We start from the raw sequence: 25,319 nt of genomic DNA, 5'->3' as shown, positions 1-25,319 counted from the left end.
ACCTATTTTTGTTTTAGTTTTTGTATATGAGAATGTTTCTTTTATTTTTGTGGAATAAATCGTGGTCGATCTATCTAAACCTAATTTCTATGACAATATTAAATAATATAACAACCCCATATACATTCATATAGAAAAATAAAATACCCCATTTGAATATATTATTTATTTTTTTGAAATGTATTGTAATACAAGAGTTCGTGTCCTTTGGGTAAGTTGAGCAGAACTTATATTGGCAAGATTTTATGTTCTAACTATTTATGTTCTAACTATAATGACCTATCAAGATATTTTTATAAGTAACAAAATATTGAAACTATTTATACAATATAGAAAATTCATCGAATTCTATATCCTTTTAAAAAAAATTATTATATTGAGTAAATAGTTTCATTTTTTTATATCCATAACAATAAATTATATTCTAATTTTGCTCGTAATTGTATTTAGAATTCATTTACATATTTTATATACGATATTTTATTTAAAGATATGTTTTCTCTATCTTAAAGAAGTATAACAAGAAGATTGCTTTTTTTCAAATCTTCAAATTAAAATAGTGCCCAAATATTTCTATGACATGAAGAAATTAGAGATGCTTTCTTTTTTCGAAAAAACAAATTATTAATCCATTTTTATTTTAGAATTTTATTTGAGGAAATAATAAAGATTTTGAAAAAATGCAATAAATACGATAACAATAAGAACGAAGAATATGTTACTAACTCCTCCAAAGAGAAGGTGCAAGACCTTCGATTCATCTTTATTTTTATTTTAGAAAATATAAACTTAAATTACGTCGATTCAGTCTAATTGTTTGAGTAGTAAGGCTTTCAATATATATATAAAAAAAAAAAAAAAAAACGTTTTCTTTTATATTCGTTAGTGACTAGGCCTACTTAATTCCTAGGTAGATGGTTACCATAGAACCCATAACCTATTCATTAGTTATTGAGATCATATCTTCCTTTTTACCACTTGAATTAAAAAGAATAGAAAAAAAAACATTAGATTTTGTTATTTTCATATATTGAATTAGGATTAAAAACTCAATTTCAATTTATATTTGTTTTGAAAGCATTCAAAAAACTACTTTTAAGAGTCGTAGAATAAGTTATCCAAAAAAACAAAATTAAATAGAAGTAAATTAAATATAGGTACATCAATATTTGCAAAATTTAAGTATAATAAATTTTGTTCGATTTTTTTATATGTAATGAATAATTTTTTTTAGAAAACCAATTATGACAAAGATTATTTTAACAACTCAACTCGTAAATTGATTGGATTGATCAAATTTTTTAAGATGCTTTTTCCAACCTTTGAATCCTTTCTATTGAACATTAATAATTATTGAAAACAGTAATACTTGTAATTAAATATTTAGATTAAAAGACGCAATTAACTAATTAATAATTTTTTTTTTCTATAAATAAACCGATAAAATAATTCTACACTTAGTATTGACATAAAATGAATAGTTTGAAAGTTAAGGGAGCAAAATAAATAATAAGCCAAAGTACAATTTAAACCTTATAAAAAATATCTCAATTCTATATTTCCAATTTTTTAAAGCATATTTGAAGGGTTCACTATTAGGGGATATTGGAAAAATTCAAGTTTAATTTTGCTAATTTTAGATGAGTGGTTACATTACTAATAATAGGTTTAAATATGGGGTTTCACACTTATTAAAAATGACAATATTGATCTTCATAACTCCCTCTCCATTATTTCATTGCAATGGAGAATCTTGAAACCAAGAATTAACATAAATTTGAGGCTTCCAATTTGCTCACTTGTCGAGTTGTTTGTAAAACTTGAATAATCTAGTTTTAGAATATGCATTCTCAACTAAATTTCTTTCGACAACCACTCTCTTCCTTTATATGGTAGTAGAGGTTTCCGATTACATTTCATTTAAATCAACACCTTGGTGCAATCCCAAAATACATTACTTCGATATTGATCCTAAAACTAGTTATGTTGCCTCATTTGGGTTAGAGGGAGATTGGTCATGTATCTAAATTTCTTTGATGGTTTGTTGTATATTTACAAGTTTACTTTTGACTCCCTCTTCAAGATATATTAAATCCGATGACAAATGAGTTTATGGAAATTCTGGAATAGAATTAGATTTTCACTGCATTGATTTTTGGTTTCGGCCCTCGAAGGAAGCAATACAAAAAGTTCATAACAATTGGAAAAAGTGTCGTTACATAGTGGAGATTTTTACCTTTGATATCAGCCATAAGCAAGGGAGGTATTTTGAGCCTCTACCTTTTGTAGTCTTCCATCATCATCGTCAGTACTTGAATGGAGTCATCTACTGGATTTCAAAGAGGGTGAAGCTGTGATATATGTCAAGAACAGTAGCTATATATTGTTGTTAGTTTAGATCTAAATAAAACAAGTTTTAATTCTATTTTCATCTAATTGTAATACATCTGAGTTTAATTCCATCACTGTGTTTCAACTATTTAAATTACAAAAAAAAGGCAAGACAAAAATAAAAAATAATTAACCATTGAAAGAAAAACTTAGTGTATTTGGTACTGCAAGAAAGTATGATGTTCTGTAACCTAAAGAAAATAACTTTAGAAAAATAAAAGATCACTCAAATTTGATTTTGAAGAATACTTCTCTAATGACGAGGAAGAGGAATAGTGATTTTAAAAATTCGTATATAAACTTTTAGAATAAAATGTCTTTTACTTATCCTAATGAGTGTACTAAAACTTATTTAACTTTAGTCTTTGAATTTATTTAAATTTAAAATTTATTAATTTAAAGATATAATAACCAAAAGAAAGACATCAACTTCAAATAATTATGAGATGTTGAGAATTTTGAGAGCACATCTCAAGATCATGATATAATATTAAATTAATAGATGATTTAACTAACCCCAAATTTTATTTACTTCCTAATTAATATTAGTTTCTTACTTATTTACATATTTCAAACCCAAAAGCAAGAAAAAGTATTGAACATTTTACCTTCACCGATTAGTTTTAAAGCTTTTATGTCAATCTGTAATCTAACACAACATCTAAATCCACGTGGACGAAAGGTAAAGTTGACTATTTATAAGAAATCAAATAAAAAGTTGACTAATGAAGCTAAGAGAGTTCAACTCATAGGAAGCAAAGATGTCCTGACCAACAAACAAACAGAGGTGAACAAAATTATGGGTAAACTGAGAACCCATAATGAAATTGTGGTGTTTGATGGGATCCTCTTAGATTAGATTAGATTACATGAAACTTGGACAAACTGGTCCCTTGGACAGACCAAGGCGGACTTCCATTCCATGGTGCATATCCAATGGCCTCAATGATTCAGATTCCCTTGGGTCTGCAAAGTCAAGTGAAACGAGAACATAAGTATACAATCTATAAAACAGATCCGGTTCAAGTAACATCATGAGTTGTAAATTAACACTAACAGAAGTTGTTTATCTAAAATGAGTATTCTTTTAACCGTCAGATGGACTACAATAGAGATTCATTATGCTAAGTGCAAGAAAAAAATGGCCAAAGTAATTCATCAACCACCCCCCCCCCCCCATTCCCGAAAAGACAGCCTATAAGGATTTTAATAAACAAATGTTTTGTAAAGGCGAAGTAATTGATCCTTGAATACCATTTTCTAAAACTGAATTAATTCCTGATAGAGCTTGTATTATGTATCTACTACTTTGGCAATGCCGAAGAGAGTTTCCAGAGCTCCCCCTCTCCACATTGTTTCAACAAGAGCTACAATTTGGTGAAATAGAGAGGGAAAAAAAAAAAAAAAAAGAGAGAGAGAGAGAGAGAGAGAAGAAGATATCCTTCACCTGTCACGAAGGGTCTTTTACAACCTTTCTACCCACTATACAGACAACACTAACTATTAAAAAAAGCAAAACTACCCTGATAAAATGGGCACCCCAAAAGCACAGCACACACATGACACCCCAACCATGCCTTCCCACCCTCTCGCTTCTTCCCTTTTCCTCATCCATAAATACACTCGGGTGACTTGGGATTATAATATACAACCATACTTCATGAATAATAATTATCCCACCAACGCCAGATCATTTAATAAGAGTCCTAAAGAAACTAATTGAACTTAAAAGAAATGTTTAAGTTAATGGGAAAAAACTGCCTTATGATGCAAAGGGATATAGAGAACAGAATCAGTTGAGTCATATTGATCTAGGAGATTTCATAAATTCTCATCTTACCATTCAGATAATCTTCAAAGCCAAAGTCATCCAAGCTTCCAGTAAGAGCCTCCAATCCCAGCATTGAAGATGGAATAGGCCCAGGAGGCCTTTGAAATCTGCAACAGCATTGAGTTAGAATTGAAACTATCTTAGCTTAGTAATGACTTTCAAGTTCCAACTAGACAAACAGCGTAAATTAGCTTCACTCGGGTATCACACGTTGAAATGCTGAGGAAAAGTAGAGGTCAGATTTGAGCATCCCCAATGTAATCGATGCACATAAAACATCAATTCTACAAGAGACATCCTATTATCATGCACTAGCATATCATGGAATGAGGAAAAAGTGCTACATGAGTTGGAAGAGCTAGTGAAGAAGTGTAGCTGTTTTTCCTCCGACAACCGAGACATTATAAAACAATAACCACAAAAGTCATTATAGAAAATAAAATTCATAACAAAACTGCAGATTTTGATGCATTATAGCTTTTCAAAAGGTTATCCAATTTAGAACACGCCAAAAGAGATACAACATCTATACAAGAATTGCCATACCTAGAAAGAATTTGCCTGTCCAAATCCATCTTCAATGGAAATGCAGATCCATATGTATTCACAAGAATTTTCCTTTTCATTTCCTCCTGCGTTCTTCTTGTCTATATCAAGAAGAAAAAAAAGATAGGGATATACATGAATCAAATTGAAACAATTTTTGTTTTTCATCTTAAGCATTGAAAGGAACATATTCCATTTCGGTAAGAAGGAATCCTATTAGCAGATGAACAAAGACAAGAAGCATCCCAGACCCTGTAATCAAGCCAAGAGAGGCCTATTCAAATTGAAAGCGGCCCCTCTCCCCCTCCTCCAGGACTTTCAGTGTGCTAACAGGTTCACGACATGTCATTCTCAGTGGCTACTACCTAAAGTTCTGGTAGAATAAAAAAATAGGGCAAATTGCAAACCCCCCAAAGTGTGGTAAAAATTAAGCCCTTGAACTTAAACAAGTATTAGAATTGATTCTCCAACAATCGTAAGTTTGAGGGTCTAATTTTAACACTTCTATAACTTTAATGGCTCAATTTTTATCATTGAAAATTTAAGGGTGTAATTGCAACTACCACAGGGTAAAATATCATGGATGCTCTTAGCTTGGTCCTTTCCTTCATTGCCAATCTAATTGAAAGCAGAACCAATTTGCCCTAGTTTCCTTCACTAAAAAATGTTAATACGAGCTACTTGGAAGGTTTTATCCAATACCACACAAGACAAAATCACTCTTTCATTCATATTTCAGTACCCAGAGATGAAATTCCCACTACCATTTCACAATAATTTATAAAAACAGAACACAAGAAATTTTCAAAACATCAAGCTACAAGTTTCTAGTACAATTAACTTCATCGAACCCAGATTCTATTCCCAACAACAATCTATTTCTAATGGCAATTACTAAAACAGACGAATCTATATGAAAACGAAATGGATAAACTTAGAAAGACAGATTGAGAGGGGAAAATTACAGTTTCATAAAGGGATTCAACGGGATGAGACCCGACAAGATCGCTCTTCACGCCTTGAAGTCCAAATCGAAGGGCATCATTCTGGATCCCTCCGATTTCATGGGGAATAGCCTTCGAAGAGTCCATTTTTTTTCTTTTCTTCCTCTCTCTCAAGAAAACTTCTTCTCCAAGTAGCGACCGATTGCTTTGCCTCTCCTAACTCTGGATTGGTAAAGCTATGGTATTTATACAAAACATATTGACTTGAAAGAAAATTTATGAATTTTGGACAAATCATTTATTTATTTGTTTCCTTTTTAGATGAGGCTTAAGAAAAAGAAATTTGCTTTTGAAAGAAAATATCAAATATACCAAAATTTTAATTTTTATCGATAATAAATAAATACGATAAATTTAAATAAATATGTATTCATATAAATATTTATTAATGTTTATCTCGATCTATCAAATATTACTCATAGATATATAGTAAAATATTTTAGTATATATATATAAATAGACTCATTTTGTTACAGTATGCGAGTTAAAATCTTTAATATTATTTATATTCATATGAAAAATATTTTTTTTTTTTAATATTTAATGATTTTTTATGATATAAGGAAGTTGTTAGTATGTTAGTGAAAATTCAATACCATATTTACATAAGAGTCGATAAACACAAACAACAAATGTGAAATTTTGTAGTTCTAAGATTTTTTTTAACATCACAATGGCATGTACAATATGTGTTACCACTTATATATTAAAGGATCGCGTCCTGTCAATATCAATTGAACTTGTTCGATTAAGACTTTTACTTTTAAGATCATATTTATTTTATAAATTAATGAACGCCACTTGAAAAGTCACAATCACTTGGCAAATGAGTAACATGAGCGTTTGCGAAAAAAAAATGTAAGAATAAAAGAGAAATTGTTATTGATGGCACAAAATATTTAACTTCGTAAGAAATAATCCATGCTTCTTGGAGGCTTTGTGTTCTTATAGTTGGTGCTATAATTAATGCAGCAGCTATAAACATAGCCATATGCTCACATTGGTTCGTATTTGTTTGGGTATTGGTATTGGATTTTCACTCCAATCTATTCCACTACATGTTTCATGATGACCTCATCTAAATATGGAGGCTCTCTTAATGTTGTTTTTCAACTTTCTATTACAATTGGTATTCTAGTGGCTAATTTTGTGAACTATGGTACTGCTAATATTCATGGTGGATGGGGATGGCGAGTAAGTTCGGGTGGTGTAGTTGTGCACTGCATTGTTCATCACTGTTTCAGCTCTATTCCTTCCTGACACACCATGAGTTGGAGAGGGGCAAAAGAAATGCTCCAACGCATTCGCAGTGTGTCTGAGAAGGACATAAAGAAACATCCATGGAGGAATTTGAGAGAGAGAGAAAATAGACCATCGTTGGTAATGTCTATTTTGATACCATTTTTTCAGCAATTGACTGGTATCAATGTGATCATGTTCTATGCTGCTGTGTTGTTCAAGACCATTGGTTTTGGAGACAATACTTCTCTTCTTTCAAATGTTTATATCTAAACATGCAGATTATTAATATTGAAAGTTAAAAAGAGAATATATTTAATTTACCGATTTGTATATAGAACCCAAAACTAAATAATTATTTAATAAAACCGAAGAGAACAACTAATGTAGCCATAAATTAGAGGAATATTATTAATTAAGTGTTAATTAAATTATTTTATTTTATAATTAAATAATTTAATTTAGTCAAAATATTAATAATTAACTATAAAATCTTATATTAAACTGCTTTATATAATCAAGGTACCATAAACTATGAATGATACATGTATTAGTTAAAAGATTATTAGTATAAATAAATTGATATTAATTATATTTAACGATAATAATTAATTGATATTAATTTATTAATTAACCAAACTTCATTCATTTTTTAAATATAAATAATTAATTGATACCAATTTTTCAAGTATAAAAATACCACAAGTTTAGAGGGAAAAAACTTACGTTAGGTGGGTTTTAATGTTCCCTAAAAAATAAGACGTAGTACCTTTCTAAATTCTTAGGATAGCTCTTAAATTTTATTTTATTTTATTTAGCATTTGTAGGAACTCTATAACATTTAACATTATTGAATAAAATTTAAGAAAATATCAATTTATACTTGAAAGTTATATCAATACTACAAATTAATAATTATATCAATTTAAATTTTAAATTTTGAGAGTTGTATTAATTTAAGAGTTGTATCAATTTAAACTCTAAACTAATAGTTATATCAATTTAAACCTTAAATTTTCATAAATGTATCAATCTAAATATTGAACTCTTATGTATATATTAATTTAATTATAAACTTTTATTGGTGTATCAATTCATAAGTGTGTCCAAGTAAAACATAATATATTAATTAATATATTATATGAGTTTAGAATCTAAATTGATACACTTATAAAAGTTTAGGATCTAAATCGATACAGTTATTAATTTGAGGTTAAAATTGATGCAACGTCCAAAATTCAAAGTTTAAATTTATACAAATTTCAAAGTCAGAAATATAAATTTTAATTTTTCCTAAAATTTATATTTGCTCTATTGTTTTGTTAGTACCATTATAGATTCATGATAAACTTGTAAAGGTTAACATAAATTTCTTTCGATTGTTTATTTCTAAAAGAGAAATGTTTAAAAAATATTCCAATACTCTCTGGTAATTTTGCTATATATCGTAAATATTTTGGTTTTATATTTGAAAATGAGCCAAACAAGTTGGATATAGTTCTATAATTTTAAGGACTAATTTAACCTTGACCAATACTTGGAGATTTGGTAATAGAATATAATTTATAAAGTAATCCAAAACAATTATAAAACCATGATCAGAAGGGTAAAATTTGGTGTTTGTTTTTGGTTGAGAAAATGTCATAAATAATGGATAAAAACACATTTAGTAAAGATTTAGAAAGTTAATTAACTACTCAAACTTTTTGATTAATGAAAGATCATTCAACATCTTCTCTATTGCTTCGTCGTCATGCACTCTTCCTTTAGTCTGAAACCAATAAAAGTATTTATAAGCAAGTCTTTAAAATTTTAGCTGTCATTCAAAGGTTAAATTATAGATCATATCCCTAAATTTTACATTTTATATCAAAAATGCCTTTAAATTTTTAAAAGTTTCAAAAAATACTTCTAAATTTTCGAAAAGAGCTAAAAAAAAATACTCTTGCCGTTAAATTTGAACAGAAACCGTTAATCTTTTGTTTAAAAAATAGCATTTTTCATATTAGTACCTACTTATGACTCATCAAATGTCAATACCATTTAATATAGGCATAATTATAAAAAGTTGGCAAAAAAGAAAATACCTTCAAAGATGGAACTATGGAAGTAGCTTCCTCCACAGTTTCAGGGCAAAGGTTGCCAAGAACACATAACTGCAAATTTCAAGAACAATGCGATAAACCTTTCCATAGAACAATAATCAATAAGTTAATTTATATAATTGATCTCATACACATACCTCGAACTCAGCTAGTTGATATCTGCTTAGAATTCTATATGATAGTTAGTTAAGATTTAACCATACTTATGCCATTTTAAACAATGAAGCCAACTTTTCGGTTCTTAACTTAAATTGTATTTCCCTCCACGAATTAAATACCAAAGTAGTACAGTTTTCTCAAATGGATACCTAGGAAACCTACAAAACACTATAAATAGCATGGATGTGTGTATATATATATATAGCAGCTAATCAGAGAGTTATTGGTCTAGCAAGAAAATGACAAATTTAAATTACTAGTTCAAATGGGGTTAGTTATAGCATAGAGTAGATATACACAACTCATCCTCCCCACCATCCCATAAAATAGAAAACATTAATGTATATGATTTATGTTAAATATAACATTAATTTACCTTCATCCACTAGTTTAAGCTTTTGGGTGAACAAGTGATTTAAGATAGTATAAGAGTAGTGTGGTCCAAGTGCGTTGTTGTTTCTTCCCTATTTAATATTCATTTCCATTTATGTTGGATTTTTCTTCCTATTTCAAGTCCACAAGTGAGGGAAAAGTATTATATATAATATTAAATTTGTCTTCACCCACTGACTGAAGCTTTTGGATAAATCGATGATTTAAGAAAGGATACTCTCGAACTTGTCTAACAGCATCAGGGTTCTTGTAGCGACTGAAGCGTTTCACATACTGCAGTGACTTCTCGAACACTCTGCAAAAGAAGGCCAAGTTAAAAATCCATTGTTATTGTATGGCAAGTGAGAATGAATATCGTAATGAAACTATACATTTTAGCTATTCCAACAGAGAAGAGAAACTCTAACTTATGAATCAATAAAGAATAAACATAAATCTCACTGAGAAATTTGATTTGTTGGATCTTCGGCCCTTTGTTGAAGCTGCTCATACTTGTGTTCCAGGATCAAAGAAACCTCACAATTCATTAAACACTTAGCTTTTAAGAACTCTGCAAGTAGACAAAGAAAGTGTTAATTATGATGCCTTATATTTTCTCTTCATGGACCTTAGCAAAAGGAGCACAAAGAGCAAGATAAATACAAGAAAATGAAAAAGCTGCTAGAGTACTCCCCAAAAAGAATTTGATGGCAAATGCTTAAATTTTGAATAATTACTTATCCAAATCACAAAGGTTTGGCTAGTCTCAGGCCTTATCCATTATCCTGGAAAACCTAGCAATAGTTTGTGTGTCTTGCTGACAAAATGATCATAGATTAGATTTTGCGGAGATAAACACTCACATTTTGCTATTTTAACCTTAAACAAGTACGAAGTGAGGTATCTTAAACATGTCACAAGGACTAGGGCTTTTCAGATCCTATTGGCCAAGTTTTCACATCATTAAGGAATTGATGCTTCAACTAAATGTACCAACTAAAAATATTAAGAACATACATTACGGAAAATAATAGCATGATATCATAAAAAACAAATGGAAGGAGCATGCAAACAGAACTTTTCATAAACATGGACGTCCAAACTACCTACATAATGACTGTTTCTTACCTAACAATATTTGAAACAGGTAAGAGATTCTAAGATCCTGAATAGATGGGTACAAGATGCAACCACATAAACTAATGGCCTTAAAGAAACAAGGAAGTTTACTATATTTCTCCTTTCTCGACTAAGCAAAACAACCATCCACGAGGTATGTGATTTAATGAAAGAGATTGCAACTTCTTTGCATTGTAATCGAGGACTTCTTTTGTGGGATTGTTTGCATGCACCAGTACACTCTCGCTTTTCTCAATTAAATCTCGAACTCTCAGCCAAAAAAAAAAAAAAAAAAAAGAAAAGAAAAAAAGTCTTTTAAGTTACCACTCTAACCACAACATTTCTTTAAGATTAATTAATGTTTACATTGACTGCACATTCCCAATCCAAACTAAAGGCATTGTTAAAAACAGACAATCTCCACATTGGCAAGTAGAAGGTTCAAAGAATGTGCAATAAGGTTACATTAAGGCATGGGGAACAGCGTAGTGAATTAAGTTTCTCACTTTTAAGCAAATTAAAAGATCAAACACACGAATTGCTCAATAGATTTAAAAAAATCAAATATACGAAGCAACACATTGCAATGTAAGTTAGTGACTTAAAATCTCATTGAATTGAATAATGATAGAAAATTAGAGATGTACAGAAAGAATGGTACCATCCCCAATTTTAAGCTCTGCAGCATTTTCTTCCTCTTCTCCAGACATGCTTCAAATTAAAGATTTGTCCAACCTACACTATATGGAAACGCGTAGATCAAGATCAAAACCAAATCTACAAATTTGATATTACAAAAACCGCTCGAGAAGCTACACTAATTATAATTAATCAAAGCAAACTACACAACCAAATTGCAAGGCATCAGAAGAATAGTAAAAGAAGGGAAAATTTAAAGCCAGCAACTAAATATACATAAAACTGATAGCCTTAAGAAAGAAGAATTTGAATAAGGTATTACACAAGAAATTCCTTCATTCACTTTTACTCGATTTAGTCTATAACATTACAAATTGTCCTCAAGATGTAAATCATAAAACACAGAATACACTCTTATACCTCATGATTTCTACTTGGTTTTAAATTTAGAAGTACAGTTTACGAGGCTGTGAACATCACAACCTTTTAACTTAAATTCCAAAAACTGCATCAAAATCAAGTTTGTATGAACTGTAATAATCAGAAATTTTATAGATTAGAAAAAAAGAGATTCATAATAATCTTAATGAACGGAAATGAATGTCAAATTCTAGTGTTGAAGATTCAATCATCCTCTGAAATTAGAATAGAGAAATAACCGAGAGAGGAGAGAACGCAGCACAAAATGCAGAGATCTGGCGAACTGCAAAATCAGAGGCAGCTTCTTCGTTTTCAACTCGGACAAAGGGCAATAACGGTGATCATAATATTTGCACGTTCTTCGGCGGCATTTCTAAGTTTTGGGAAATATAGCCAAAATTTCAAAAGAAGTATTTATAAATATAACAAAATATTTTAATCTATTTATCGTTTAAATAATAATATTTTATTGTATTTTTTAAATATTTTAATTTATTTTATATATTTAAAAATAATTTTAATAATAATAAATTTCATGATGCGTAAACATTTTTATCATAAATAGAGTTTACAAAATTTTCTTGTCCTGAAAATAGACAATAAAGTGATTCCAAGAATTAATTATTGTATTACTGGATGTAAGCAAACTAACACGTTCTAAATTATTTTAAAATGAAACAAAATTTAAAGTATAAAGATTAAAATGTCATTTTATTTTTTTTTACTAATAAATTTGTATTTAATACCAAAAATTTAATATTCCTTAAAAATATATATTTGATTTTTATTAAACTACATTCTAAAAATTAATGCTAGTTAAGCTTGATGCAATAGTGAATTGAATCTTAACTCATTGTATCAAAGCATTGTGTTGTGATGGGTGGATTATGGAACGGAGGGTAGGACAAGACAACAAGAGAAGAACGAAAGAATAAGCCAAAGAAGTGTATGGCTTGATTGACCTCGGCCACACCAAAACTGAAACTCGAGCCCATGATGAAAATTTGTTGACTAAATGTTCAACTTATAAAATGAATAAAATATGAACGTACTTAGCTAGGATGCTGGGTCGATCAGTCTCGAAAATATGCATGTAATATGTCCAATGTAGAATCATAAAATAGGTTGAGGCCGAAGTTGATCTTTTCCATTTGACACGCCCTAGTCCATTCAACTTGAAAGATAACATATATTACACGAGACTCATATCCTAATTCTAGTTGGACAAATTTAACAAACTCTATATCAAATTTTCCATAAGTACATAAGGATTTCATATGATGAAATCGTAAACTTTTGGCTTCTTCTCTATTTTATAGTTATTTTTCTTTTATTACTTAGACATCATAGCCATTTTTCTCGTATTGAACGTGTATTTTTTCTTGACCAAGTTTGACATCAATTTAAATTAATAATTGAGTTATTAAAACATATCTAGAGTAAAGGTTATTTCAATCATCTAAAGAAAGAGAAGTTTTTAGTTTGAATTAAAAGAGGATAAAATTCATATATATAATATAATAAAACGAAGGTCGCATAATAAATAAATAAATAATTGGGGGATATTATTGGGACACGTAGTGTAAATTGGCGGGTTTAGAGAAACGAATCCCATTCTCGTTTCTTTCTAACCAACCGAGCTTAGCTTCGCTTCCTCTCCGTTCATCAGAGCTTCACAGACTCAACGGAGAGATTCAATGTCAATCACTGCAATATCTCCAACTCCAGGTCTTTCTACTTCCTCCCATCATCAATTCACTCTCTCCAATCGCCTTTCCCTTCTCTCTCTCCCTTTCTCTCGTCCTAACCGCCCAATTCCACTTCCCGGCGGTGGCAATTTCATCGCCAGAACCAACGTTTTTGTCCATTTTGAAACGAAAACGCTTCTGCACAAGCCTCACCGATTAGCTTTCACTTTCTCTACTCGTGCTGCTGATTCTACTCAGCCCTCTGCAGTTTCAGCTTCGCCGGATAAAGCAGTAGTTACTGACGATGAATTCTCGCTTGCGAAAGTACGGTTATGTTTCTTTATGATTTATGAATTACTGATAATATTGGCAATGGAGGAGATGTTTGAGATGAATGTAGTGTTTAAATTGTGCGGGAGTAGAATTCTGTTTTCACGTGTCTTGAAAATTGTCCGTGTTGTAGAGATTTGGATTTAAGATATACTTTGACAATGTTCTAAAATATTTGTTGGAATGAGTTGAGTTGATAATTTAAAACTACTCTCTCTCTATTTGAAAAATATAATATGGCCCAAATTTATATGGAATAAGTAAACTACGTAAGTACCTGATACTTTGTTATATCAATAAAATACTTATGGGAACTGGCAGGATGGTACCCCTGATTACAAATGTGAAGTAGTATCCAAGAGTATCGTGACAGTATATTGATTTTGATTGTTGCCTTTGAATGAATGCAATGTACATTTTCTTTTCTCACTATTTATGTAGACACCTTTTGTCTTTGTGAATTGTGATTAATTCCTTTTGGTCTATTTGTTCTGTTGTTGTGGTGTTTTACCATTTTCTTTTACAGGTTTCATTTGGTGTCATTGGCTTAGGTGTTGGGGTTTCTTTGTTGTCGTAAGTTGTTTCCTCCTGAGGCTCAAATTTTGTAAATTTATAACTTGTACATTTGATCTGTTTTGTTTTTATAGGTATGGATTCGGTGCATATTTTAATATTCTCCCGGGATCTGAATGGTCTGCCATTATGCTAACATATGGCTTCCCTCTTGCTATTATTGGCATGGCTCTAAAGGTACAACTCTCTATTTATTCACCTTTTTCAGTTTGAGAATGGTTTAGTGCAATAAATGTATGATTTGCTTCAGTAGCCACATCCATCTTATGATCGTTTTAGATTTTCTAGACTCTGTATATTATAGTTATAACTTGGTACCTTATCCAAATTCAAAAGTACCTCAAAGTTTCTATCTGGTGTTTTAAGAAAGGTAGTGTGATTTTAGTGTTCAACGGCATTCTATGTTTTGTTGGCTGTTTCCTTTCTCAAATGGCCTTGCAGTGTTGCTTATTTTTACCTTATTCCTTAACTTCATGAACTTGAGCTGAAAACAAAAAGAATTGACAGAGAGAATTGGGTAACTCATTCTAGCCTTTGAGTGTTTTGCAGTATGCTGAACTCAAACCAGTGCCATGCTTGACATACTTAGATGCTCAAAAACTGAGGGAAACATGCGCCACCCCAATTCTTAAACAGGTTTTTTTTTGGAACTTGATTCTTTTTAATGACCGTGATTGTAAAATATATGTTGTAAACATTTTCTCTTGTGATTGCTTGTTTTGATAGACCAGCCATTATTGTACATTTATTTATTTGTTTGTTTATTTTGTTTGGGAAGAATCTTATACATTTATTCTTATAGTGGGAGTAGAAGAACAGAATTGAAATTGGAAAATTGAGGAGAAAAAAATTTGGGCCCAAAAGTGTGGGTAGCAATTATACTTCGGTAGGAGGGCAGAAGAGAGACGTGAAGAGGAGTTGAAGTTGTGGGAAGAATGTGAAAGGGCAGTCTGATTTTTGGCTGTTTGTGGAGAATTTATCAGAATTCTTGTTTTTTCTATTTATTTTTGCTTGTCACTGTGAATTTCCAGTTGAGACTTGTTATGTTTTTCTATTTACTGTTCTATGAAATTTTGTTTATTTAGGTTTATTATCTAGTCAATTCAATTTTTAGGTTTGAACTTTCATGTTGTTGATACTGTACTACAGCTTGGGAAAGCATGAATCTGTCGTGTTGTGTGATTATCATCTTTTCCACGTTATAAATGAAAAGTTATCAATTAATTCAGAAACAACAAAAGGCTTGCCTATTATTTCACTTTGACTTTGCTTCAAATAGTAGCAACTTGCGAGTTTAACTTAAATTGTTTCTAATACATTGTCATTCTGTATACACACAAGTTTCATTCTATAAATTGTTTCATATTTCTGATTACTTCTTAACGTTTTCACTAGGTAAGAGACGATGTTATTAGGTTTCGTTATGGGGATGAACAACACTTGGATGAGGCATTGAAACGGATTTTCCAGTATGGTCTGGTAAGTAAATTGAGGTTACTTGAATCATCTTTATCTGTGATCTTTGATTGCATTTTTACTTGCCAGTAATTTCACTCCTTTTCTTCTTCTGTCTGTTTCTTATTTTGTGGATTCTTGTTAACTTTTTAGAATTATATCAATTCAAAAGACTCGTGCCTTATCAATTTAGAAACTGAAAGTTGGTTTCACTTTTGCTTAGCCGTTGCACTGTTTTGAAACTAGAATTTCTATACACCACTAGAGGCAAACTAGTATGTGAATCCCAGCTGTCTGAACTCCAATTCATGCTTGTCCCACCATAATTTTCAATTTTGGATCCAGTAAATATTCTAATACCTTTCTAGGACGGCACATTTTGATGTAATTTTGAAAGTGATGTTAAATAATGTCGAGGTAGCCTCTTATCATCCATTTGCGCTCTTCCTGAAGGATGAAGTGTGGCATCCAGCGCTCAAAAGAACTCTTACAATCTCTACTGAATACGAAAGAGTATTTAAAGAGATTTAGTAGTTGTTACCATTATATAGGCTATGATATTTGAGTCAATTGATAACGCCTAATATTGTAGTAATAATGAACTAATTGAACAAAATAACTACTCAGCAGATTGGTCAACAACTTAGAAGACTGACTAGTTAGTAAAAATGTGACAAACAGAAAAAGATAAAGTACCATGTGAAACTAATTTCTAGACTGCACTACATATTGCCTATATTGTAGTTTTAGATGTCTGTCACATAACAGACACCCAGGACTCCCAACATCCATGGGACGCTTAAATACACTCTTAAGAGGGTTAATAGTTATTATCTTGGCCCTTTACACAAATAAAAATATCAAATAAAATTTATGATGTCGAACAAAATATTATATCTTTTGTTTGGAAAATATAATTTTCTGGATGTATTTGTTCATGAATGTTATGTTCTTACAAGACATTGAGCCATTTAGAACTGTGTTTCTCTGATTTTAAATTTTCCTAATAAACCTTAGCATAAGATGGTGCATCATGGCTATGCATTTGATTACTTCAACTTCTCTTAGTTTTCGTGTGGTTCATATTGTATTTCAAATGTTAACATCTAATTCAAAAGTAAACTTATGTCAACTTTTGAGCATCGGAATTAACTTCATCAAAAGTATACAAGTAGATGTCGGTTCTAACTCTCAACTTTTTGATGATTATGTGTTGTCATGTCTATCTCCTCTGGCTGTACCCTACTTTCTAGCCAATTAGCAGTTTGATACATGATAGATTTATATATCATAATACTGTTAGATATGAACATTTATCATAATGTCTTCAGCGCTTATTCATAAGTTTGTTCTTAGATTGTATTTTAGATTTTTAATGTACATTTCACTGTAACGTTTTGTATGGCTAAGACTTCTCAGCTTATTACAAGTTCTCTTCTTTCCGTCATCTATTCCCCTCATTTCTCTTTGTCTATTTCTTAGCTTGGTCATCCTGCCTTTAATAACTTGAAGAAGGTCAGGCAGATACATAAATACAGATAGAAGTTTTATTCACAATCTTAATGTGAAATTATATCAATTGTGTATTTGAATCCTCATTTTTATGCTTTACATCAAGTTTTGTAAATTGATCAATGTTGCAATCTACTTTTGTATGCACAGGCTGGAGGAATTCCTCGACGGAGTGCACCTATCTTGGAAAGTATACGTGAAGAAGTATGTTTGCATGTCTTTGTTTTTGTTTTAGATATCATTTGTTGGCATATTTGTCACTGCAGTACTTATCAGGCTTCTGATTGTACCAACTGGAAGTACTACTATATATAATAGCATGATAACAACACTGCTAGTTCTAATATTAAGCCATTGGATACAATTCTAGGTCACAGAAGATGGGAAGTATTGCCTGGTCTTGGTGTTCGAAGCCAAAGCCTTGACATTGTCAGATTTTGAGCAAAGACAGGTAATTGACATATGCTTCTTTTTATTAAATGGTTGAAGAAAGCGTGCTGTCAGATTTCTTTACCTTCTTAATTCTACAAAAGATCAATTAAATTGCTCAAAACCCAAATTTTGCTAATGCTAATGTAGTCATGATGGTAAATGTTTATCGTCATTCTAAAGGAATAATAGTTTTCGAAGACTTGAAACTATGGGAAGATATTATATTAAAAGATGAACCTATAACGAACTTGCAGGCCAAATTTGCTTCTTTCTTTGGACCAGGGATAACTGCAGAAGTTGGTAAGCTTAACGCCTTGCCTAAGTTATCCTTTTCCTTTTCTTTTTTTTTTTTGGTAATTATACCATTGTTTCTGAAATTTTCTTGAAACTTTTGCAGGGAAAGGAGAGAATGATTTGTATGAAGTCCGGCTTATTTCTAACAGTATTCCCGGTGCTTCACCGTGATAAAGTATATGGTGTAATCAAATTCTGCTACATATAATGGTTTCATTTAGTATACAAACTGCTGTCCACTTGTGAAGTTCTGGTAAGTATATATTCCTTTCAATATCCCTGCAATGGAAATATTAAATTTGGTCTCTAATGTTTATAACACGTGAAAAACATATAGACAAAACTCAAAAGATTTAGAAAGAGAGGGAAAAAAAAATGACATCCAAATGGGTTCCTTCCTGAATTTTAGAATTGCAAAATTTCTTCATTCTTAAAATAGAAACCGGACATTCTACCTTAGCATTACCTATTCCGGAACTTTTTCACGTGAGGCATGCATAGTTATTTGATTAACGAACTTTCCCTTAGAATAGTCACAGAATTATGAAATGTGCCCTTGCGAACTGGAAACTACGGCCTAAAAAGCACCCAATGCGGAACATGTCCCATAAACATGGTGCATTTCGGGCTTGTGAATGCCAATGTTGATTATAGTTTTTGCCACAATTTACTAGAAGTAGTAGAGCCTTATACTTGTACATTGATACATAATCTTGACTTTCTATTTTTGGAACAATAGCATTTATTGCCATTAAACTGTTGCCGTTGCCATATAGTGTACTTTGAGGTCTTATTCATCACATTTCGTTGAAGATTTTTGCTAATGAGTGATTCATCAATAATTAGTCTCAAATGAAGTTTTACAGCTTCTCACGGGGCCTTTAGTATTAAATGCTGTCTGTATTTAATCAACCTCATTTTATAACCTTTCGATTGTTTAAAAGCAAAATAGTAATAATAATAATAGATTAAGCAGTATTTTCTTAGTACAGTTGATGTAGGGGATTAGGACGACTTATATTTCAGTTGTGCATTTGATTTTAAAAAACTAAATGGCTAAGTTCTTAAATCTCAGTTGACTACGTAGGTCTTTGAAATCCAAAGCTAGGGGCTTCTCTCCTCGCTTCTCCGGAAGTTCAGTAGCCATTAAAACTTAACTGGCACCAAAAGGGGGGAAGTGAGAAACACGTGTTTTTATGATCTTTTGCCTTTTGTATAGTCTCTCAAGTGTCAAGTCCACGAGAAACTTCCATTACAGGTATCCTATTGTCTCTTCTCTTCCACCTCCTCGCTTTCCAGTTTTCCTAATCGAAAAGTTGGCATCTCCTTCAAATCACCTCTATGAGTGAGAATTGAGTCGATTAAAGTCTTTAGACGGGCTAGAAAAATACTTTTATGGGAAAGTTATTTCAAATTGTTGCTTTAGAACGGGAATATCTGAATGTTCACTAGGGGTAGGAATTGGAGATCGGGTTAAGTGTGAAAACATAAATATTCGATGGGATGGTTCCTTTAACTCAAGTTGGAAGATATCTACCGTTGAGGCATTGAGAAGATTCTTTGCATCATGCCGTGTATGTATATATATTATTGCAAATATATGAATAATTGAAAATATTGTTTCACATTTGTTCTAATATATTTTTGGTTTTTTGATTTCTCTTATTTTCTATTTTGTCTTCACCTGGTGAATTTGTTTAGCCCTTTTTTCTAAAAGAGAAAAATATCTGTTTTTGGTGTTTGAACTTTAAGAAACTCAAATTCACTTTTACTTTAAAAATATGTACATAAAATTTCAACGGCTGAGACCAAATTTTAATGATTAATAAAACCTAATTAAGGCTCTTAATTAAATATACCATAATTAAGCCATCATGTTGTTGTGAACATTCTAAGTTTCTAACTAATGTGATGTGTATATTTTGAATTTTTTCTTATTGTGATCTTAGTTGTCCTCGATTGGGCTGTTTTATAAGCTCATGAAGCACGTGTATCGTGCAACTGGTCTGATCTTCTTTATTCCCTTACACTTCTTAGAGATCCACTTTATGATTTATGGTATTAGAATTGGATTTTGAATTGATAGAAGCTTCATTTCTTAGTAACCAGTGGAAGCTAATGAAACTAATAATCCTACTTATTAAAAGCTTTGCTTTTTTAAAGGTAAAGACAAAGGCATGCACGTGAAGTGAGGAGGTAAAGCTGCTCCCAATTTTCACCATCCCAATAAACGAAAAATAATATCACTCGGCACCAACACTAAAGCTCAGAACCACAAAACTAAAAGCCCTAACCTTTCTCCGCAGGCCTGAGGTCCCTCTCCATGATTACTCTTAATTTCTTAACGCAAACACAAACCCCACTAACACCTGCAAAAATATGCCTGAAATACAAAGCGAATCTCCTTTTACCATTTTCTCAGTAACTTTTCAGCACCCTTTCAAATGAGGTAAAAAGTTTTTCTTTCTTGTTTTGTGTTTATCTCTCTGTCTCGTTCTCATCCATGACAGGCACCCGCCTTGACTCCACGTTTGCTCGTTTGTACTGTTTCTATCTCCCTTTTCTTCTTTTGTCATCTCCTTTTCTTTTCTTGCTTTAATTGTCACCTGCACTTAAATTAGACTCATCACTGTTTTGTATGGGTCTGAGGAGAATGGGATATCTCTTATATTTGCTAATCTAGGCATTGTCATCTGTGAACATGACCCTTATGGAAAATTGTAGAAAATGCTCAAACTTTACTAAACACCTGGGGTTTAAGAAAGAGAGAAATGCAGTATCTCTGTGTTGAAATCAAATTTAATGCCCAAAGTGAGAAGATTAGCCACGTGAAGGACTGTACGACTAAACGATCTTTTGAGCCCCATTCATTTCATTGTGAAATTGAAGTTTTGATTAATTTAGAGCTGTTAACTTTTCCTCTATAACTGAAAGGTATAGTCTGTTGTTATTGGGGAGGAAAGGAAAAAAAAAAAAAAAAAGACAAACAAAGTTACAAATTATGACCACCCATTTTGATTCTTACCAAACAATGTTTAAAGCCACTGGTGAAAAGATGCATACCAGTAACACATAATCCACAAAGGGTCACTTCTTCTGCTCAACAATAACCTTTGAGAACTGTTTTTTCGTTTTTACTTTTTTGTTTCTTTTCACTTTTAGTGTTTCCCTTGAATCCCGGCCCTTTCACCTGTGGACTGATTTTGAGATTATGCTTATTGATATTGAGGTACAAGCATGTGGATGTCTAATGAGTGACAGATGCAATGATTCAGAGACTTTTCTTTTCATTATTTTAGCCATTTGACCATATCCTTCAAATGCATAACCATTTTTTCCAGAAAGAGAGAAATAAAGTAGAAATTTCAATATAAAGCAGCAGAAACTGTGAGAACCCATTTTGTATTTTGCAGGAAAGAATCTCTATGGGCTCCACAATAAAGCAAGTAGGGTGGGATGGTTGTGGTAAGTGGGATTGTTAAATGTTTTGTAGTACAGAGTTTATGGTAGTTGGGAATTTGTAAATAATGTTTTGTGAAATTGCCTTTGCTTCTGATACTGATATATTATTGGTTAGAGTAGAGTCATCCATTTTTTTTTCTCTTCTCTTTTTCGTTTTCCCTTCTGATTGATTCTTTTTTGCTGTCCGTAAAATGCTTCTCACAAACAGAGACAACCACAACTGTATGCGTTGTTGGGAAGCAGACAACCATGGGAGAAAAATCATAGGTCTGTAAGCTAGATAGAGTCTATAGGAATATGTGAAGAGCGTGGTCCCTTTTTTACTCTTACACTTCTCCATTTTGTTAGATCATTGATCTGAATCAGTCAAGCCTAATCTTGACGACCCCATTTGTAGAAACGCACAATCAACGAGGAAGAAACTGAAACATCCAAATTATCGCTGTTTCAACTCTTAGGTTTTGGGGAATGGGGTTAATCACCCTAAAATATCTTCCTACATTTCTTAATTAGTTACATTTGCACTTTGTTTTAAGCTTCCCATTTCAAATATTCCTTCTACTAAATCATTATTTATCATTTGAAATATCATTGAATGTACTTACCACTTTCTCTAATTTCTTTTTAGGAATGGAATAAGAATTTGATGAACCAGTTTGTTCTTTCCCACATTCCTTCAACGATCTCTCTTTAATGGGAGGCGTCGAAGCCGGACTAGGACTCGTTGAACTTCTATCAGGTGGTGTGCTTTGAGTTCCCACATCCTTGGTTCTCATCCCGTCCATTTTCTTTTCTACAATTCAAACAATGAACTTTGTTTGATATTGAATCCAACCTTTCAAACCTTGTGATAAGAAAAAAAGACAACAAAAGTGATGGTACCTGGAATTGGATAGTGATTAATTGCTTCTTCCTGTGGAAAACTAATTGGCCTTTCTTGGATTTGTCTAGAATTTGTAGAATAAACTAAAGGAGCAGACATGGTGATCCTAGTTCTGAAATTTCTGAATGACCTTGCACTTAGTGTTTTAGCTGATAAACACTCCATTGGAACTTCCCCTGAAAGAGGATTGCAAATATATTTCTCTGCTTCATACCATTTTGAGTTCAAAGCAAATCCCTCTGGTGACAAACTTTCCCAACTATTATAACTTGACCTAGCTTGCAATGCTGCACAAAAAAAAAAAAAAAAAAAAAAAAAAAAAAAAAAAACACCCATTTCTTTTATTTCCTTTTTCTCAACTCAAACCACAAAAAGGAATGGTTTCTTAGAGTCTTTGCACAAAGTCTCTTACCTTTAAGAGCTGTAGTGAAGGAATAGGTTGATGGGTCAATTTCATCTATACAAAATAATCCAAGAAATAAAAAGATGAGAATGAGAGAGAATCCATGACAGGAAAAAGAAAAGAAAAAAAACTGAGTTGAAACAGAAAAATAAAGAGGTACCTCTCATGGAGTAGCAGCCTGGGGAAGAAGCAGTGCTGGAAATGGTTAAGTTTGATCTAAAGGATCTTCCATCTTCTCTAAAGCTTCTTATATTAGAACCTGAAAACCTTCTAGAACTTGTGTTCTCACGTTTGATCCTTGCCCTAACTGGCCATTCTCTCAAATTCAACTCATCTGCTTCTTCTCTTCTTTGTGAACCATAATGAAATTGCTCCATTATTCTTTGAAGGAAATGAGTCACTAGTTGAATTTCAAGCCTTTTAAGCTTCCTTCCCTCCTTCCTTTCTTTCTTTCTAATATCACAACTCTTCTTTGTAGTTTTATAAGCCTAAATATTCTAACATTTTTATACTGTAAAAGCAAATATCATTAATTCCTGAATAATTGTCTCATATTTGTTTTTATCTGATTTGGTCTATCAACATTCTAATTGTTATTCCATATCTTAAAAGGAAAAAAAATATATAGGTGAATTCCTTTTTCCTAAAGAAAACAATCATCTCTGTTACAGCCCAAATTGCTTAGTTCTCCATTTGCAAGACAAAACAAGTCCATTTCAACAAATTTCAGTCTCAATTATTGGTCTTATATTGTTAGGATTCTGTTTCAAATCATGGGTCTCACCTTAAGTTGTTGTATAGCTCAATATGTTTCCCATGCAATTGTCACTTTGTTTATGGTGTTTTCCTCCTTTACAATTCCAACTTCCTTCCTAGTTTATTAACTTTGGATGTTGATGTCATGTCATCATCAAAACTTGTATATTCGTACGGTTACCGTTGTAGATTTTTAATACTTTCTTTTACATAAGCGTAGATAGTCAAATGAGTATAGTTCAACTAACGTATACTATCATCTTTAAGTCTAAGGTTCAATATTGAGTTATTCAATTTACATCATTCATTTTCATTAATGTATTCATATTTATTTGAGGGGAGATCGTCTTTAACTGTTTCTTTTTTCTATATATATATATATATATATTTTGCAAATGTAATATGGTTAATTATTCAGGTGACTATTTCCTTCCAAGCATTTGATATACAATCAAAATTAAAATTAAAATTTTTCTCTACATGAAAGAATTTTAATCCACAAATCAAAAGTGAAGGTGGAAGGCAATGTTAGATTTGAATACCATAACATCAAATCTAGCCTTTCCTTACAATTAATTTAGAGTTCTAAGGCACAGGGGCTTGACACGTGGCATCACTTCAATTGGTAGCAATTTAACTTTAGTTTTCTTTATAAAAAAAGAAAAATTGCAATTTTTACTTTATGATTAAAGAAAAGTTGCTTTTAAAAAGGTGTTAGCATGTGCTTCCAAGTGTTACAAAATTCATAAATTAATCTCATAAAAACAGCATTAGAACTGACTTGAATTTTTTTTTCTCTGTCTTGAAAAAATCATCTCACGGTTTATTTTTGCATTATCAAAACTTGAGTTTCTGAAATAAATTGATATTAAAGTTTAAAGCTTAATTTAGTATAATTATTAATTTAAAGCTGCAAAATTTTTAATTTATGATCTCCAAACTTTGAATATATCGGTGTACTAGTAAACTCCATTTCATATTTAATTTTAGACATTTATTTTCTCAATTAAACTTCTAAGCTATCATATAATTTAATCAACTTACAACTTTTATTAGAGGAAAATTCTCAAAGCATCCATCCTTAAATTCTTCAAACGCTTTGTTAGATTTAACATAATGAATCATTCTAATTCGCATGAACACATTGGAGGAAGAAATATTTATGGAAAGTATAAACTAATTGGGTTATTTAAGTTTAAAGATATAAATAAACAAATCACAATTTTTCTTTTTTTAATCTTCTTTACCATTTTGAAGAATGGTAAAGAAGAAATAGAAAGGGTTGGAGAGTGGACACGTGGGGATTTAGGGCAGAAGGAGGAATAGTAGAGTTAAAGAGTAGAGAGTAGGGGGTGGAGACTACAGAGAAAGAGAGGTCCCGTTCTGAAGTTTTCATCTCATCATTTTTAACTTTCTCCATTTCTTTCTTTTTTTTGTTTTGTTTGTTGTGCATGCAATCTTGGATTTATGAAAACCAATATGTGACCTTTTCTTTTCCATTTTTTTAAAAAATTTAAGTTTGGAATTATTCTCTCCAAACTTCCAAAATATCCCTATTACATATTTATACAACAGGTAGCTAAAAGAAATTTATAGTCGTGTATTAATCTATCTTGATCTATTGCAATTTATCGTAGATAGACATTGGTTCATATTTTGAAAATAAAATTAATACATAAAATTGAAAATGAAAATTTAAATATAAT

At 31.3% G+C, this 25,319-nt stretch overlaps 4 protein-coding genes across 5 annotated transcripts; 1 reads left to right on the top strand and 3 right to left on the bottom strand.

The window, feature by feature from the left end:
* Nucleotides 1-3,063: 3,063 nt before the first annotated feature.
* LOC103498587 (cyclin-B1-2) lies at nt 3,064-5,981 on the bottom strand. Its single transcript, XM_008461233.3, has 4 exons — nt 5,734-5,981; nt 4,769-4,869; nt 4,232-4,329; nt 3,064-3,357 (listed from the first exon to the last, which is right to left on the bottom strand). The coding sequence occupies exons 1-4, from the start codon at nt 5,857-5,859 to the stop codon at nt 3,257-3,259; spliced, it is 426 nt and encodes a 141-aa protein (XP_008459455.1). The 5' UTR covers nt 5,860-5,981; the 3' UTR covers nt 3,064-3,256.
* Nucleotides 5,982-8,555: 2,574 nt separating this feature from the next.
* LOC103498588 (DNA-directed RNA polymerase II subunit 4-like) lies at nt 8,556-12,214 on the bottom strand. Of its 2 annotated transcripts, none has more exons than XM_008461236.3 (7): nt 12,065-12,214; nt 11,428-11,506; nt 10,110-10,218; nt 9,886-9,963; nt 9,254-9,287; nt 9,099-9,167; nt 8,556-8,782 (listed from the first exon to the last, which is right to left on the bottom strand). In XM_008461236.3, exons 2-7 carry the CDS (start codon nt 11,474-11,476, stop codon nt 8,705-8,707), a joined length of 417 nt encoding a protein of 138 aa, XP_008459458.1. In that variant the 5' UTR covers nt 11,477-11,506; nt 12,065-12,214; the 3' UTR covers nt 8,556-8,704. The 2 variants fall into 2 exon arrangements, with proteins under 2 accessions (XP_008459458.1, XP_008459459.1); XM_008461237.3 differs by having other exon boundaries at nt 11,428-11,501; nt 12,065-12,201.
* A 1,169-nt stretch (nt 12,215-13,383) lies between these two features.
* LOC103498589 (uncharacterized) lies at nt 13,384-18,419 on the top strand. The gene is made up of 9 exons (XM_008461238.3): nt 13,384-13,837; nt 14,370-14,416; nt 14,491-14,593; nt 14,966-15,052; nt 15,812-15,895; nt 17,534-17,587; nt 17,754-17,834; nt 18,070-18,115; nt 18,213-18,419. Exons 1-9 carry the CDS (start codon nt 13,523-13,525, stop codon nt 18,278-18,280), a joined length of 885 nt encoding a protein of 294 aa, XP_008459460.1. The 5' UTR covers nt 13,384-13,522; the 3' UTR covers nt 18,281-18,419.
* A 2,634-nt stretch (nt 18,420-21,053) lies between these two features.
* Nucleotides 21,054-23,332, bottom strand: LOC103498590 (uncharacterized). Its single transcript, XM_008461239.3, has 4 exons — nt 23,018-23,332; nt 22,867-22,911; nt 22,454-22,741; nt 21,054-22,364 (listed from the first exon to the last, which is right to left on the bottom strand). The coding sequence occupies exons 1-4, from the start codon at nt 23,232-23,234 to the stop codon at nt 22,141-22,143; spliced, it is 774 nt and encodes a 257-aa protein (XP_008459461.2). The 5' UTR covers nt 23,235-23,332; the 3' UTR covers nt 21,054-22,140.
* Nucleotides 23,333-25,319: the final 1,987 nt, after the last annotated feature.

This window comes from Cucumis melo, chromosome 9 (genome assembly GCF_025177605.1).
Source record: "Cucumis melo cultivar AY chromosome 9, USDA_Cmelo_AY_1.0, whole genome shotgun sequence".
NCBI lineage: Eukaryota > Viridiplantae > Streptophyta > Magnoliopsida > Cucurbitales > Cucurbitaceae > Cucumis > Cucumis melo.
This window is presented reverse-complemented; position numbering and strand designations above follow the sequence as displayed.

What these genes read in the sequence shown, in the direction of transcription:
- LOC103498587 (XM_008461233.3), bottom strand. Translation starts at nt 5,859, where the DNA reads ATGGACTCTTCGAAGGCTATTCCCCATGAAATCGGAGGGATCCAGAAT. An exon ending in TTGAATCCCTTTATGAAACT is followed by an intron (nt 4,870 to 5,733) that starts GTAATTTTCCCC and finishes TTCTTGATATAG; the next exon opens with ACAAGAAGAACGCAGGAGGA. An exon ending in GACAGGCAAATTCTTTCTAG is followed by an intron (nt 4,330 to 4,768) that starts GTATGGCAATTC and finishes ATGCTGTTGCAG; the next exon opens with ATTTCAAAGGCCTCCTGGGC.
- LOC103498588 (XM_008461236.3), bottom strand. Translation starts at nt 11,476, where the DNA reads ATGTCTGGAGAAGAGGAAGAAAATGCTGCAGAGCTTAAAATTGGGGAT. An exon ending in AGAGCTTAAAATTGGGGATG is followed by an intron (nt 10,219 to 11,427) that starts GTACCATTCTTT and finishes GTCTACTTGCAG; the next exon opens with AGTTCTTAAAAGCTAAGTGT. An exon ending in CCAACAAATCAAATTTCTCA is followed by an intron (nt 9,964 to 10,109) that starts GTGAGATTTATG and finishes CTTCTTTTGCAG; the next exon opens with AGTGTTCGAGAAGTCACTGC.
- LOC103498589 (XM_008461238.3), top strand. Translation starts at nt 13,523, where the DNA reads ATGTCAATCACTGCAATATCTCCAACTCCAGGTCTTTCTACTTCCTCC. An exon ending in ATGAATTCTCGCTTGCGAAA is followed by an intron (nt 13,838 to 14,369) that starts GTACGGTTATGT and finishes TTTCTTTTACAG; the next exon opens with GTTTCATTTGGTGTCATTGG. An exon ending in GGATTTTCCAGTATGGTCTG is followed by an intron (nt 15,896 to 17,533) that starts GTAAGTAAATTG and finishes TTGTATGCACAG; the next exon opens with GCTGGAGGAATTCCTCGACG.
- LOC103498590 (XM_008461239.3), bottom strand. Translation starts at nt 23,234, where the DNA reads ATGGAGCAATTTCATTATGGTTCACAAAGAAGAGAAGAAGCAGATGAG. An exon ending in AGGCTGCTACTCCATGAGAG is followed by an intron (nt 22,912 to 23,017) that starts GTACCTCTTTAT and finishes TATTTTGTATAG; the next exon opens with ATGAAATTGACCCATCAACC. An exon ending in TAATCACTATCCAATTCCAG is followed by an intron (nt 22,365 to 22,453) that starts GTACCATCACTT and finishes TTTGAATTGTAG; the next exon opens with AAAAGAAAATGGACGGGATG.